Below are 14,727 nucleotides of genomic sequence, written 5' to 3' on the forward strand. Positions count from 1 at the left end.
ATGGTTGTAGACGATACACCCAGCTTATTTGCGGCATCTCGGAGAGAGAGGTTAGGGTTTCGCTTGAAACTACCGGCAACTCTCTTTGTCGTCTCAGCGGCTTCCGGTTTTCGATTTCCCCCCGATCCAGACTTCCTGGCTGTCAACAAACGTTCCCTAAACACTTTAATTACATTTGTAACGGTTGATTTGGCAACTTTTAGCGATTTTGCCAACTTTGCGTGCGAGTAGCTCGGATTTTCGCGATGCGCGAGCAAAATTTTGATACGCTGCTCTTCTTGCTTGGACGGCATTTTGACAACTGAAGAGTGAATTCCAAAATCAAAATAGGAGCAACATTCTACACACACACACCTTAAAAATGAGGGGTGTTCAGGTTTTTTAAATGCAAAATTGAAAGAAATACGTCAAGTTGATATTGACCAAATTTTGACCGTATCACCCTTTATGCTGATGTTCTATATACATCTACTTCCTCCAATAATACTCGAAAATTACAACTTGCATTTAATGCTGTTACAAGATATGTTTATAAAATTCCTCGCTTTGAACATATTGGCATCAATCACAAGGGGATTTTAGGTTGCACTTATGAAAATTACGTGAAGCTGAGAGTATGTACCCAAACTTACAAAATTCTGAATGAAGGTCCTGTTTATTTGCATAATTTCTTTTCATTTTTGAGGTCATCTCGCTCAAGAAATTTAACACTCGCTAGATGTCGTACAGAGATCTACAGATGCTCTTTTCATCAACGTGCTGCGAAATTATGGAATGAACTGCCTATGAATTGCAAACAAGCTGCCTCATACGTATACTTTAAAAATCAATGTAAACAATTATTTTCGAGACGGAACTGATCATCTCTCAGTGTAGTACGAGCTTTGAGAACACATGTGGTTATTTGTACTACGCTTAATACTTGTATTAAATAAATTAAATAAATAAATAAATTCTAGTCAGAATTATTTTATATTCTCCACTAAATTTCTTTGGAATCTTCATCGAAAATCTCCTAAATATTCTTCAAACTGTCAGAATCAAGAAAATTTGTCATGAGTCACGAGAATTTCAACCAGAATCCTAATTTTATAAATCTAGGATGTTGAAAAATGTCAAAGGCTTTCGGTCTGTTTCAGAATCAATAAATAAAAATTGAAGTAAATTTGCTTCTTCTTGGGAGGTTTTCTAAGCCTTTCAAAATGTTGAAAATGTCAAAAAATCTTAAGCTCGTTTGTTCTAGTCTCAGCATTTTTAAACAATCGGTGACGTATTAAGATCCTATATCAGTTATCAGTGATCAGTTATTATTTCAAACTCTGTATTTCTTACACTTGGATCAATCTTTTACCTATATCCGGTTCACCCCAATGGCCTTCAGCATGAATATATTTGAAAATTTTCCTGATTTTGATACCCTGAATTAGTTAAACAAATCTGAGCCTTTGAAATCTTTTGAAATCTTGAACTGTAAAAATACCTTACGTCCTGAACAAGGAAAATTGTATTTTATTAATCAATGCACGGGAAGGGACATTTGCCGCTGCGTCATAATTTACGCATAATAGAATAAATCAGTTGCACAATTGAGCATACACAAAATTATATGAAGATTCTTTTTTAACTTGTCCGAAATTGAATCGTTCCTACAGAATTTGAAACATTCGTTTATAACTTTCATAAATCTGCAGAACTATATGAACACTCTTTGAATAGTGGGATACAAATCAAAACACTTCAATTCTATTGTGATCCAAAATGTAAATATTTCATCGTAAAATAAAATTTGTAGAACATTTAAGCAATTTCGTTTGAGAATTTTTTTACGCATATCCCAGACTGGGAACCGTAAGTGTTCAATCTATAACGTTTACTATTTAAATTAGGAGGGGCTATTTTCTTTTACCTTTAGCATGGCTTAAAAAACTTTGAAAATTTTCAAAGAGTTTTTAAATACCAGCGTATAAATGATAAGCAGTCTTTTTGCAGTGAACACAAATGGTTGACAGTTAGGGGAGAGAGGGAGGTCACGTTAAGCCCTGATTCGAATAGCATTATGAACCCAGACTTGAACGATAGTCAAGCGTAGCGGTTTGCTGTGGTGTAAGAAGCTCAGTGGCTTGGTAGCGACCGTTTTTGCATACTGAGCAGGAGATCGTGGCTTCAGTTTCAGACTCTTTCGGATAGAAAATAGACACTTATAGAACTCAATCGGATCGGTGCCGGTTAAATATGACGGATCCGGTTTTGAAGAGAGAGACGCACAGGCCCACTTGGAAGTTAAGTTTAAGATACAGCCAACAACCCTCTGCATCCCAGTTCAACTCAGGAAATTGATAATCTAGACCCGAAAAATCCACATTCCCTTAATTTGGCCAACTACATGCTCGCAACTCTATTGATTTGATTTATTTACAAACAGCCTCAAACATCATCAACCAATTATATTGTATGAGACTAGTGAGATCAGTCATTGAGTCATGCTTATTTTTTTTTAAGTATTGAGAGATGCTGAAGCAATATTTTCCTGAATTTTAAAGGAATTCCCTGGTACAAAATTGAATTCCCTGGAAATCGCAAATTTGCCAGGTGTTTCCATGTAGTCGACACCCTGTTATTAAAAAAATCAGAAAAATAGGATCAGCTAAAGAAAGGCACTCGAACACGTGCCATAAATAAATAGTACAACTAAATATGTGCGCCTTAAAGCTTTGATTCTGAGATGTCCAATCTCTAATGTTATCCATGTACCATCTACGATCCTTCCCCATCCAGGGAGAAAATCAGGAGCGACGCCTCGTAAAACCGACGAGGGTCAAATGACTTTTACCTTAGCTCTTGTTTCGGTTTCGCTCGCACCCCTCAGTCTGACAACGATCCTTTCTCCCGCAGCTTATCCCGTCCCGGCATATCCTGTAATAGTAATTCCAATTTCAGAAAAATACCTCTACTACCACTACACTACTATGCTCCTACCAGAAGAAGCATAGGGATTCGAATCAGGGTAGAAAGGCGATGATGCTTCTCCTCCCAGCCAGCCCATCCCATTCTCGTTCTGCCGGATCGTAAAATCTCGCTCCCTTCATCCTGCTCCATTCCGCTTTCGGTTCACTGTATTGGGAATCCCCTTACGTAATGAAAGAAAAGCGGGTATTCCTCTTGTTATGTTGTAGCAGCCACCACTCGTATGCCAACCGTACCGTGCAGCCAGCAAGTTTTCAGCGAATTTTCATACGACACAGTCACGTTCCGTTGTATATTGCTGCTGTCTGTGCTTTCGACTCCTACTTGTACTTGGATCGAGTTTTCGTTCATACGTATGCGACGGAATTCCTCATACTCGGGTGCTGTGGGGTGCCTTCCAATACACAGACAAACCTCCCACATGCATGCATATCAAATTGCTGGCTACTTTCAGCTGTAGTACGTACACACACACACACACACGAACACGGCATAATCAAATCGACTGACTTTGGCCATCCGTAGACAACCGACGACGACGACGATGTAGCAATGATGGAGACTCCGTCTACCACGAACTGCTGCTGCGAGCGCCGATATAGATACAGATAGACGCTCTCGCTCTTCGTCGCCGTTCGCCGTTTGGGTGGCTTGGTATAACTTGTTACACCCACAAGCGCATGAATGCTTCTCGATAAAAATAAAGCATGACACGCCGATTTGGGTACCAAGTATTCTGTTTTGCTTTCTCAGTAAGTATATACTCTGCCTACCTACCTACCGACCAATCAGCCAGCAATCGGACAACCTTTTGATTGCCAAGCGAGCGCGAAGGGGGAGAATTGCACTATTTGCAAAATTATTGCGAATGCAATGTGCTGTGCTCTGTGCTTTATGGACACACGAGGACCTAGTGAGCGTTCTAGGTTCCTCCGGGGGATCGTGCGAGAGGCATTGGTGCGATTGGCAGTGTCAGTTGGTGCGAAATATTAGATTGTTGTTGTGTTTCCACGTAAGCAAATAATATGCTGCAGCATGAATGGAGTGTGTTCCTTTCGGTCAGAGGGAAACAGCTTGTGGTGTAGCGGCCAGGTTGACACGTCGTTGGACAGGTAGTAGAGATCAAAAATGTTATTATTTTAGCTAATTTCCAAACCAATGAGCGTGAAGATGTCCTTCAGCATCGTGAATGTATGGAATGACGAAAAAGGACTCTTTGATGAGATTTTCAATGCTCGCAGGACTTCAATTTCCAAGTCTAGACAAATCAAAAGAGGAGTCTGGAGACCTTCTTCGAAGGACCGAAGGACCCTAAACATTGAATTTTAAAAGTAAGTTTATGAACCTGAGTATGATTGACCGCCCAAGGTTGCTACTCTGTTATTGCCTGATTAGCTGTAATTGCACAATGTGTAAAAACTGGTGATCTCAAACTAGGCAATACCAGCACCGGCCGCGCCCGAATGCAGGTCAAGAAAGGAATGGGAAGGAATTTATTGACGTGACATTCGCTTTGATGGAATCCGATGAGTCCTCTGCACTTCCACAGAGAATCGATAAGGTAAACGATAAGCTGCATTGATGTCCTAACGTTCATATAACGCGAACGAGTTTGGGATTTAACCCACGGTCTTCTACTCAGCAAGCAAAAACGTTTGCCACTAGGCAAACGAACTCCGTTTTAATCATCGAGTTGCTGTTATTACCATGTAGTCGTATTAACAAATAAAACGATTGACAAATATTTAATGTGGATGGGTCTGAGAATAGACTCACAATGTTCTGCTCAGTAAGCAAAAACGGTCACTCTAAGACCACCGAGCCCTTCATATCACATTCGAGTTGTTGTAACCATTCAAACCCGGCACCGACGACGACGACAAGTTTCGCAAAATACACGATAAACAAGCGATTTGACCATAAATCTCTTTAATATGAATGTTCCTAGGACTGCGTTTTTCTGCTCAGTAGGCAAGCCACTGCAAGCGCCCTGCTCTTTGGTAAACAATGAACATTGTTATGTGCAATTCACTTTAAAATGTGCGTTTCATATTTCATCACATGTAGTTCTAAAGAGCCTGAACGAAATGTGGCGCTTGCGGAGATCCCTTGAAGATACGATATGACGGAACATTGATACTAATTGTATGAAACACAAGTAAATTCTGCCAGAAATTAGTTAGGTTAACATATTGAAAAATGAGTTAATTGTTAGTGAACAAATGTAATGTTGCATTGAAATACTTTAAACCGTGTTAAATTTAAATGTTCCCTCATTTCACAGCCGTTGAACCATTCTGAACGGCCATCCCGTTGTGGTTATATCACATCATTGCTAATCCGGTACCATGGAGTCAACAAAATAAAAGTGAAAGAAGAGCTGCAAAATGGAGCACATGCGATACGACAATGGAGTGATGCTCGTTAAGAAAATACCCGGAGACACTGTCCAATTTCCGCATTGGTGTTACGGTTTTATGAGATGCAACTAGGAACCCAAAATCACCATACAAAGATAATGGACGTCGAAATATCGTAGCACGCATCAGAAATAACATGGGAGACTTTCGGAAGACTCGTAGCGACTAGCAGTGATGCAGAGAAGGACAACGAGTTCACAAATAGGCACAAAAATTTGACAGAAGGGTGAAGGAACAGCGAAAGTTGGTGAGATCGTTTTAAATTTTAAATTTTTATCAATGCTGCGATTGAGAGGGACCCCGATTGAAGCGATTTGGATGGGGAGAGTGAAATTGTTAACATCTCGTGGAAAAAGGGCGGTCTCTTCTCCACACTCATTAGGTTATCCCTCTGTCGGACGGCTCGTTTTTTGACCAATTGTATGATCATGTGGAGGCGTATAGGTGAATTTAAAGGGTGATACGGTCAAAATTTGGTCAAGGGAAAACGCGTGTAAATCGGTGAAATCGTTTATTTAAAAAATCAAATTAAATTTCTTTTTCAAGTTCAATTAGTATAAAATTCAGGAAAAATATTCAGTTAGGCTTCCGCTTTTCCAAATCCGAATTGCCGGGCCTTACGCTTGACCCCTGCCATCAGATTTTGTACAGCCACCTTGTCCTCCTTCTTCGCCGCAGAAAGCCAGTTTGCCTTGAACTGCTGCTCGCCCTTAGCAGTTTTTTTGGTCTTCTTTAGGTTCCGCTTGACAATAGCCCAGTATTTCTCAATTGGGCGGAGCTCTGGCGTGTTGGGAGGGTTCTTGTCCTTGGGAACCACCTGCACGTTGGGCGGCGTACCACTCCATGGCCTTTTTACCGTAATGGTAAGATGCCAAATCCGGCCAAAACAGTACGGAACAACCGTGTTCCTTCAGGAAAGGCAGCAGACGTTTATTCAAACACTCTTTCACGTAAATTTCTTGGTTGACAGTCCCAGAAGCTATGAAAATGCTGCTTTTCAAGCCACAGGTACAGATGGCTTGCCAAACCAGATATTTCTTTGCGAACTTTGACAGTTTCATGTGCTTGAAAAAATCTGCTACCTTTCCCCTTCCTTTTGCCGTATAAAACTCCTGTCCCGGAAGCTGCTTGTAGTCGGCTTTGACGTAGGTTTCGTCGTCCATTACCACGCAGTCAAACTTCGTCAGCATCGTCGTGTACAACCTCCGGGATCGCGCTTTGGCCGTCGTATTTTGTTTATCATCGCGATTTGGAGTCACTACCTTCTTGTAAGTCGATAGTCCGGCTCGTTTTTTGAGAGGTTAGGGTTTCGCTTGAAACTACCGGCAACTCTCTTTGTCGTCTCAGCGGCTTCCGGTTTTCGATTTCCCCCCGGTCCAGACTTCCTGGCTGTCGACAAACGTTCCCCAAACACTTTAATTACATTTGTAATGGTTGATTTGGCAACTTTTAGCGATTTTGCCAACTTTGCGTGCGAGTAGCTCGGATTTTCGCGATGCGCGAGCAAAATTTTGATACGCTGCTCTTCTTGCTTGGACGGCATTTTGACAACTGAAGAGTGAATTCCAAAATCAAAATAGGAGCAACATTCTACACACACACACCTTCAAAATGAGGGGTGTTCAGGTTTTTTAAATGCAAAATTGAAAGAAATACGTCAAGTTGATATTGACCAAATTTTGACCGTATCACCCTTTACCTATCGATCCACCAAAACCCGTTTTTGGCCCTTCATACAGTGACATGTTGAGGACAATCAGAAGTTATTAAGCGTGATCAAATCAAACAGTGATGAGCGCCCACTGCTATCGGACTTAGTTTCCGTGCTGCAATGAGTGGTAGACAATTATCATACGTCATACAGTAGGCAAGTCACTGTCTGTCTGTCTGTCTGTCTGTCTGTCTGTCTGTCTGTCTGTCTGTCTGTCTGTCTGTCTGTCTGTCTGTCTGTCTGTCTGTCTGTCTGTCTGTCTGTCTGTCTGTCTGTCTGTCTGTCTGTCTGTCTGTCTGTCTGTCTGTCTGTCTGTCTGTCTGTCTGTCTGTCTGTCTGTCTGTCTGTCTGTCTGTCTGTCTGTCTGTCTGTCTGTCTGTCTGTGTGTCTGTCTGTCTGTCTGTCTGTCTGTCTGTCTGTCTGTCTGTCTGTCTGTCTGTCTGTCTGTCTGTCTGTCTGTCTGTCTGTCTGTCTGTCTGTCTGTCTGTCTGTCTGTCTGTCTGTCTGTCTGTCTGTCTGTCTGTCTGTCTGTCTGTCTGTCTGTCTGTCTGTCTGTCTGTCTGTCTGTCTGTCTGTCTGTCTGTCTGTCTGTCTGTCTGTCTGTCTGTCTGTCTGTCTGTCTGTCTGTCTGTCTGTCTGTCTGTCTGTCTGTCTGTCTGTCTGTCTGTCTGTCTGTCTGTCTGTCTGTCTGTCTGTCTGTCTGTCTGTCTGTCTGTCTGTCTGTCTGTCTGTCTGTCTGTCTGTCTGTCTGTCTGTCTGTCTGTCTGTCTGTCTGTCTGTCTGTCTGTCTGTCTGTCTGTCTGTCTGTCTGTCTGTCTGTCTGTCTGTCTGTCTGTCTGTCTGTCTGTCTGTCTGTCTGTCTGTCTGTCTGTCTGTCTGTCTGTCTGTCTGTCTGTCTGTCTGTCTGTCTGTCTGTCTGTCTGTCTGTCTGTCTGTCTGTCTGTCTGTCTGTCTGTCTGTCTGTCTGTCTGTCTGTCTGTCTGTCTGTCTGTCTGTCTGTCTGTCTGTCTGTCTGTCTGTCTGTCTGTCTGTCTGTCTGTCTGTCTGTCTGTCTGTCTGTCTGTCTGTCTGTCTGTCTGTCTGTCTGTCTGTCTGTCTGTCTGTCTGTCTGTCTGTCTGTCTGTCTGTCTGTCTGTCTGTCTGTCTGTCTGTCTGTCTGTCTGTCTGTCTGTCTGTCTGTCTGTCTGTCTGTCTGTCTGTCTGTCTGTCTGTCTGTCTGTCTGTCTGTCTGTCTGTCTGTCTGTCTGTCTGTCTGTCTGTCTGTCTGTCTGTCTGTCTGTCTGTCTGTCTGTCTGTCTGTCTGTCTGTCTGTCTGTCTGTCTGTCTGTCTGTCTGTCTGTCTGTGGGTTTTTTTTGAGGCAGAGAAAGGTTCTTATGATGGTTCGAGACCCCTCAACCGCTGTAAGGAGGGGCTCCCATACAAATGAAACAGAAGTTTCTGCAATACTCGAGAACTAATCAAGCAAATGGAACCAAATTTGGCATGTGGAGGTCATAGGGGGTATCCCTTTGCATAAGAGAGGGAGGGGGCTACGCACAATAGCATGCTTTTTTTTTTAATCGGTGCATAAGCTCAAGCTAACATTGAATCCCGAGCAAGGCCGGGCACACTCAGCTAGTACAATATAAAAATTCATAACGGGAGTGGCTACTACCCCAGTCTTGTCACCACCAACAAGGCACAACAAAATAACAAGGTCCAAAACGTGTTCTTTTGCTTACTGAAAACTGTTCGGGACTAGGGTTCGGTGAAAAATCTCACTCCAGTAACGCAACACGAACATTTGATCTACCAGTTTTACTGGATAAAAAGGAACAAACTCACCAAATTTAGCCAATTGAACTTAAAGGCAGCTTGAGATGTGTTGATGTAGAGGTTCAAACTGTAGGCGGACCACTTGACGAAGAACAACATGAACTAGCAAGGAATGCCTGTCCTCGATTTGAGATAACAGATGTTCGGATTTCGTGGCCAACTGTTAGGTTCAGCGATGCGACTCAACGAGACGAATGATGGGACATCGAGCGCTCCAGGTTGGAACTACTTCCACCGAAGCCAGGAAGTTGCGAATGGAAGAAAACCAAATTTCTCATCCCATGGTGTTCACATTGCACACAGATACATCAACAAGCTCACTTTTTAAAACATGTAATTTGTCGAACAAGTGGAACTATTAGTCACGAGACGCCTCTGTAAATTAGGACAACGAATAGAAATACCAGTAACACCCGTAGAAACAATTTTCGCAAATTTTACCAAAAGTCACGTTTCCTAATTCAATTAAGTGATGCCCATAAAGACTTTTCCCAGAGATGGCGCTGTTTCCTTGGTAGGCATCGTTGAAATTCAGCATGGGAGAAGAGAGAAGGGCTAATCAGGCCCCAATTTGGATTACTTCATGTGCGAAGTTAACGATTTACGAAGGTACATGAGCAAATCGGCGGCGATCATTTCTTATGCCAGTGGTGGCGGACGGAGATACCCTTCACCATCCCTCCCCAGCAGCGGAGTTTGGTAAAGGAGATGATCAACCCGATTCGCGCCTTCCTCAAAATTCACCTTTTCTCGCATTCTACTCTCTATATACAATTTTCACACTGCCGTACTCTAACGGAACTATCAACTCTATACTTTCATCTTCTCATCTTTCATATAAAATGATCACTTTAAGTCTGATATTTGACGTTAAGCATCTCCAACTATACTTTATAGCTTTTACTAGAAATTTACGATTTAAAAAAAAAACTTTGTGTTGCACTTAACGAAATCCCAGCAGATGAATTTTATCCCACAGCGAATACACTTCATCCAGATCCCTTCCAAATTAGAATAAAACATTGTTGTTGCGAAGACTTTGGCTAATTGAGCAAGCTAAACTAAGTATGCTATGACTTTTTTTTTCAGTGCAGGAATGAAAAATTACAACATTTCGTGAGACGTGTTTCTCGGCTACCATCAAACCGAATTGGACCCATCCACCTCCAGGCGTAGGGAAGTGTGTAGGGAAGCTCAAAGCTTAACCGACTGAATTGGTAAAACCAGACTTCAACGGAAATGTAATAAACCCCTAAGAGGCCTCTAAACCCTACGTACCATCCTCCAAGCTTGGTCATTTTGGCGTTTGATGGCGTTTTTTGACAGTATACTTATTCTAGATAAATTAACATAAAATACTCTTAAAATTGTACTTATTTCTAAAACGAGAAATATGAAGTCAAATACAGTGTAGCATCTGTTAAAGATGCGACACATCCTCCGCATGGGCTCATTGCATCTGTAGTTGGTTCGTGAGAGGCGGTTGTTCACGAACGCATGCGATCGTAGATTACGGCGGCGGGTATTGATGTCGATACTACTCAGCAGTGTAGAACAGATCACCGACCAAGTTCGCCATTGCTACGTTACGTCTCGCATCCAAAAGCTCTAAGTTGATAAGCATACAACGGATTTCATAGCTAGGCAGATTTCTAGAGTCATTCCAGCGAAAATGCCTTAAAGCATACCGGATGAACTTCCGTTGAATAGCTTCAATACGCATGGTTTCATTTTGGCAGTATGGAGACCACACGACCGTCGAATATTCCAAAATAGGTCGCACCAACGAACAGTATAATGCTTTTTGGCAGTATACACTTTGGAATTTTTTGGCGAAGCGGAATATGAACCCGAGTTGTGAGGAAGCTTTGGATACTACGTATGCAACATGATCCTTGAAGCTGAGCTTGGAGTCGAACAGTATTCCCAGATCCTTGATAGTCGATTCACGTTTCAAAGTTATGCCCGTCAGGCTGTAGTCATGGTGAAGAAGCGAACGCTTGCGGTCAAAGGAAATTACAGAGCATTTCGAGACATTCAGTGACATGCAATTAATACGACACCACTCAGCGAGGACTTCCAATTGTTGCTGCAAGAAAATGGCATCACTAGGTTCGTTTATCACGAAGTAGAGTTTCAAGTCGTCCGCATACGATAGTTTAAGGCATTTCAGGATGGTATTGACGTCATTCATGTACAACAGAAACAGAAATGGCCCAAGATGGCTACCTTGGGGAACACCGGATGTCACGGGGAAGGATGAAGAAACATAGTCTCTCTTTGACGAACGAAGTGAACGTAACTAAATTGGTCGTCGTGGAACGCTTAGGCATGAAGCCATGCTGATCCGTCGAGATACAGTGTGCAAAACTTTGAACCAATTTTTCGAGTATAATCAACTCAAGAAGTTTGGAAGTAGCAGTTAACAAAGCTATTCCACGGTAGTTGGAAACAGTCCTTTTGCAGCCTTTCTTGTGGATTGTGAACACGAAAGACTCTTTTCAGCAAGCTGGGAAAAAGCCCAGACATCAAGGAGAGCTTGAAAACGTTGGCTAGAGGTGTCGCAAGAGCTGTCAGGCAGCGTTTGAGGACTAACGACGGTACGCCATCTAGACCGGAACCATTTCGCTGGTGATGGAAAATGGATGGCTGGAGAAGGTTGAGGGAGAGACGTTACTAGACGCAGCAACTACATCCTGAGTACCGAGTCGTTCGTCGTTGAAAACACTGCTGAATTGTGTGCGAAACAAGTCGGCAATAACCACGATAGAGTTCACTTCCACTACGCCGTTCGTCATACTTGAGGGTAGTCCGCTTTCCTTTCTTTGGGCATGGACATGGCGCCGAAAGTTCTTAGGGTTTGATTTCAGACGACGCTGAAGCTGGTCTTGCTGTGCATGGTACAGTTGGTTGTTGAGTCACTTGTAATCCGTGTTCGCTTTAGAATAACATGCTTTCGTGGAATCGGTTCGGTATTTGCTGTGCTTACGAAGAGCAGCCCTTTTCATTTTTTTCAATCGCTTAAGCTCTAGAATTCAACCAGGCAGGTTTAACAGGTTCGCGACTGATTCGCGTAGGTACGAATTGATCGATTGCGTACAAAAGAATGTTGGATGTCGTCGATGCCTCTTTCATTTCGCTGAAGTTTCACAGGACGCTATACAGGACGCTCTCTACAGTGTCTTTGAAATTACGAGGAGGATGATGTCTACAGTTTTTAACATGATGATGGAACAATCAGTGCACATCTCCTCACTTACGAAACAGAGATCGAGCATGCGGTTGTTATGGTATTGTTGTTATTCATTTGCAAAACCATTTTTGCGACTTATAGGCTGATTGGGTCTGGAAGCCTTTGCTTTGATGTCACTTCGCATCTTCTGGAGTATAAACAGCAGCTTCCAGAAAACGTACAATTACAAAACTGCATACCCATGGAGCAGCAAATTTCTTGCTTTAAATTCCAATAGTTTCCGAGACTTACTCGTTAGAAAAATTTCAAGTGGCAGCACAAGTCAACCACACTGCCGGTGATTTGTGGACGCAGTAACGTATCACCTTAGAATAAAATAAAACCATAAATAATAAAAATGAAATCAGTGCGAAGTTACTGCTCGTTTCTGATGCTGTATGCGTGTGAGTGAGTAGTAAATGCAAAATGAAAAGATTTGTCCCACGCTTGACTACATATAGTGTATTCAGATCATGCTTAGGCTAATGTCAAAAATATGTCCCTTAACACTCCGAACACATTTTACCGGAGGCATTGTGTTCGGAGTGTTAACAACTACGGAGGGGTAGAGAAATCGGAAATCAGTGTCGCCGACGTTAACGCCACAGCTGTGATTAAACGGTTAAAATAACAGCTTGGGATACAATTGTTGTTTCTGCTATATAAGGAGCTCGGTGTCTTAGTGGTAACCGATTTTGCTCACTGAAGTGAAAATAATGGGTTCATTCTCAAGCTCCTTTAAAAAAAATAATAACATTAGTTTCGCCGTCGGGATTAATCGGTTCAAATAACAACTCGGGCATCGTTGTTTCTACTATATCTAGATATAGCTGGAATTAGGGCGTAACAGCTGTTGTAACCAATAATTTCTCTCGATGATTTATAGAAACTCAAGGCTCGGCCAAGCAAATCAACATCACCATCAATTCCTAGAAATAATCGAGAGAAGTCTTTGTTTACAAAAGCTGTTAGGCCCTTATTCAAGCTCTATCTAAATATAAGAAGTTCGGTGGCTTATTGGTAGCCGTTTTTGCTTACTGCGAAGAAAATCATGGGTATATTCCCAAGCTCTTTCTAATAGTGTTGCCTGATCTATTGACTTTCCTACTAACACAAACTCCCTTCCCTTGATAGATGTGGAGATGCAGAACTATACTCGGTCTTAAGCAGCAACGTCTATCAGACTGACATTCCTTCCTGTCCACGACGACGGTAAGGACGTGGCCGGTGCACACTGAGAATGGGATGCTAATCATGCTCATGCTCATATCTCGTCTATATTGAAAACTAAGTCAGTGAAGGCACGGTTACCAAGCTGGAGGATTCGATTCCCGGTCCAGTGTCGAAAATCTTTCGGGTTGAATTTGTTCTCGACTTTCCTGAGCATAGACTATCATTGTGCTTGCCACAAAATATACAAATTCAGGCATTCGTTGGTATAGAAAGCTTTCAATTAATAAATGTTTCAAAGAACACTAAGCTGAGAGCAGGCTCAATATCGGGTAACACGTCAAAGTTAGAAAGAAAGGAAGGGAGCTGTCCTCGAGTTTTTCCTGGATTGGCCCCCCGAATAACCAGATTTAAAGTGTAGACAAGCTATTAAATCTAATTTAGTTTAACATTTGGGGCTGTGGCCTTTTGGACAAGCCTTCAGATTTCCTAGGATTTCTATTATTCTCTAGAATAACGCCAAAAGTACTGTGATCTTTTCTACCGATCTTTATTTTTAATTCTATAAGATTATCATTGATATCAAGGAGAGAGGTGATAAAGAAATTCAATCATATCTCCGTAAACCTCATTCTACCGAACAAACTCAAGTTCTACATATGGCCTAACATCGTTCTGAAGAAGTATTGAGAAAAATATTCATACTAAAATGTAACGTACAGAAGTCTAGATGATCTATCACGTCCATCTTCGTGCAATGCTCATGAATCAACAGCCAAATTAAAATAGAAAAAAAGAACTCCCGAGAATTCAGTAATAATCAATCATGTAAACAAAACAACGTTACACTTACTTGTTTTGGTTGCTCCCTTCTTGCGTGCCATCGTGAAAAATCTAGTCTGCCGAAGCTCCGGAACAGTTCGGATCGATCCGGTCGCTGGTACTACTTCTTCCCACACGCACCACCACCACTTCCACTTTTATCCTAAACACTAATCACACCAACGATATGTTTCTTCTTCCGGTTTCCCCGATGCTCAATCGGCCGCACTTTTTCTTCTTCTGCTTTATCGGTATGCACGGCCGCACATATGGAGCCTCCTTCCCCCACACTGCCGCGTCCTCCTCCGGCCAAGTCAAGGTGGGCTGGCTCGCTCGTTCACTTGTACCATTTGCCGATTTTCCTCACTGATTATTTTACTTTTTGCTATGGCCAGCATGAAACATTCTTGCTCTTCTTTTGCTTTTGCACTCTCAGCGACCGACCACGACGTATGGGTACCTTCCTAGTAGGAGAATACACACGTAAACAAGTGTGATGCAGCCCCAGCCCAGCCCAGCGGAAAACACCTCCAGGTTCGAAACATCCGCGCGCAAGCACTCACATTGAATTCGGCTTATGACGAAGGACCGA

At 42.4% G+C, this 14,727-nt stretch overlaps 1 protein-coding gene across 1 annotated transcript in view; it reads right to left on the reverse strand.

Moving 5' to 3' along the window:
- The window catches only part of shn (schnurri), a 159,315-nt gene extending 145,063 nt beyond the window's left edge, over nucleotides 1–14,252 (reverse strand). The window contains exon 1 of the mRNA XM_065230087.1: nucleotides 14,167–14,252. Coding sequence (XP_065086159.1) covers nucleotides 14,167–14,197 — 31 coding nt within the window. The 5' untranslated portion in view covers nucleotides 14,198–14,252. The remainder of the gene's footprint in view (nucleotides 1–14,166) is intronic.
- Nucleotides 14,253–14,727: the final 475 nt, after the last annotated feature.

Source organism: Ochlerotatus camptorhynchus, unplaced genomic scaffold (genome assembly GCF_037179485.1).
Source record: "Ochlerotatus camptorhynchus isolate MF236.1 unplaced genomic scaffold, CSIRO-AGI_Acam_v1.1 ptg000328l, whole genome shotgun sequence".
Classification (NCBI taxonomy): Eukaryota; Metazoa; Arthropoda; class Insecta; order Diptera; family Culicidae; genus Ochlerotatus; species Ochlerotatus camptorhynchus.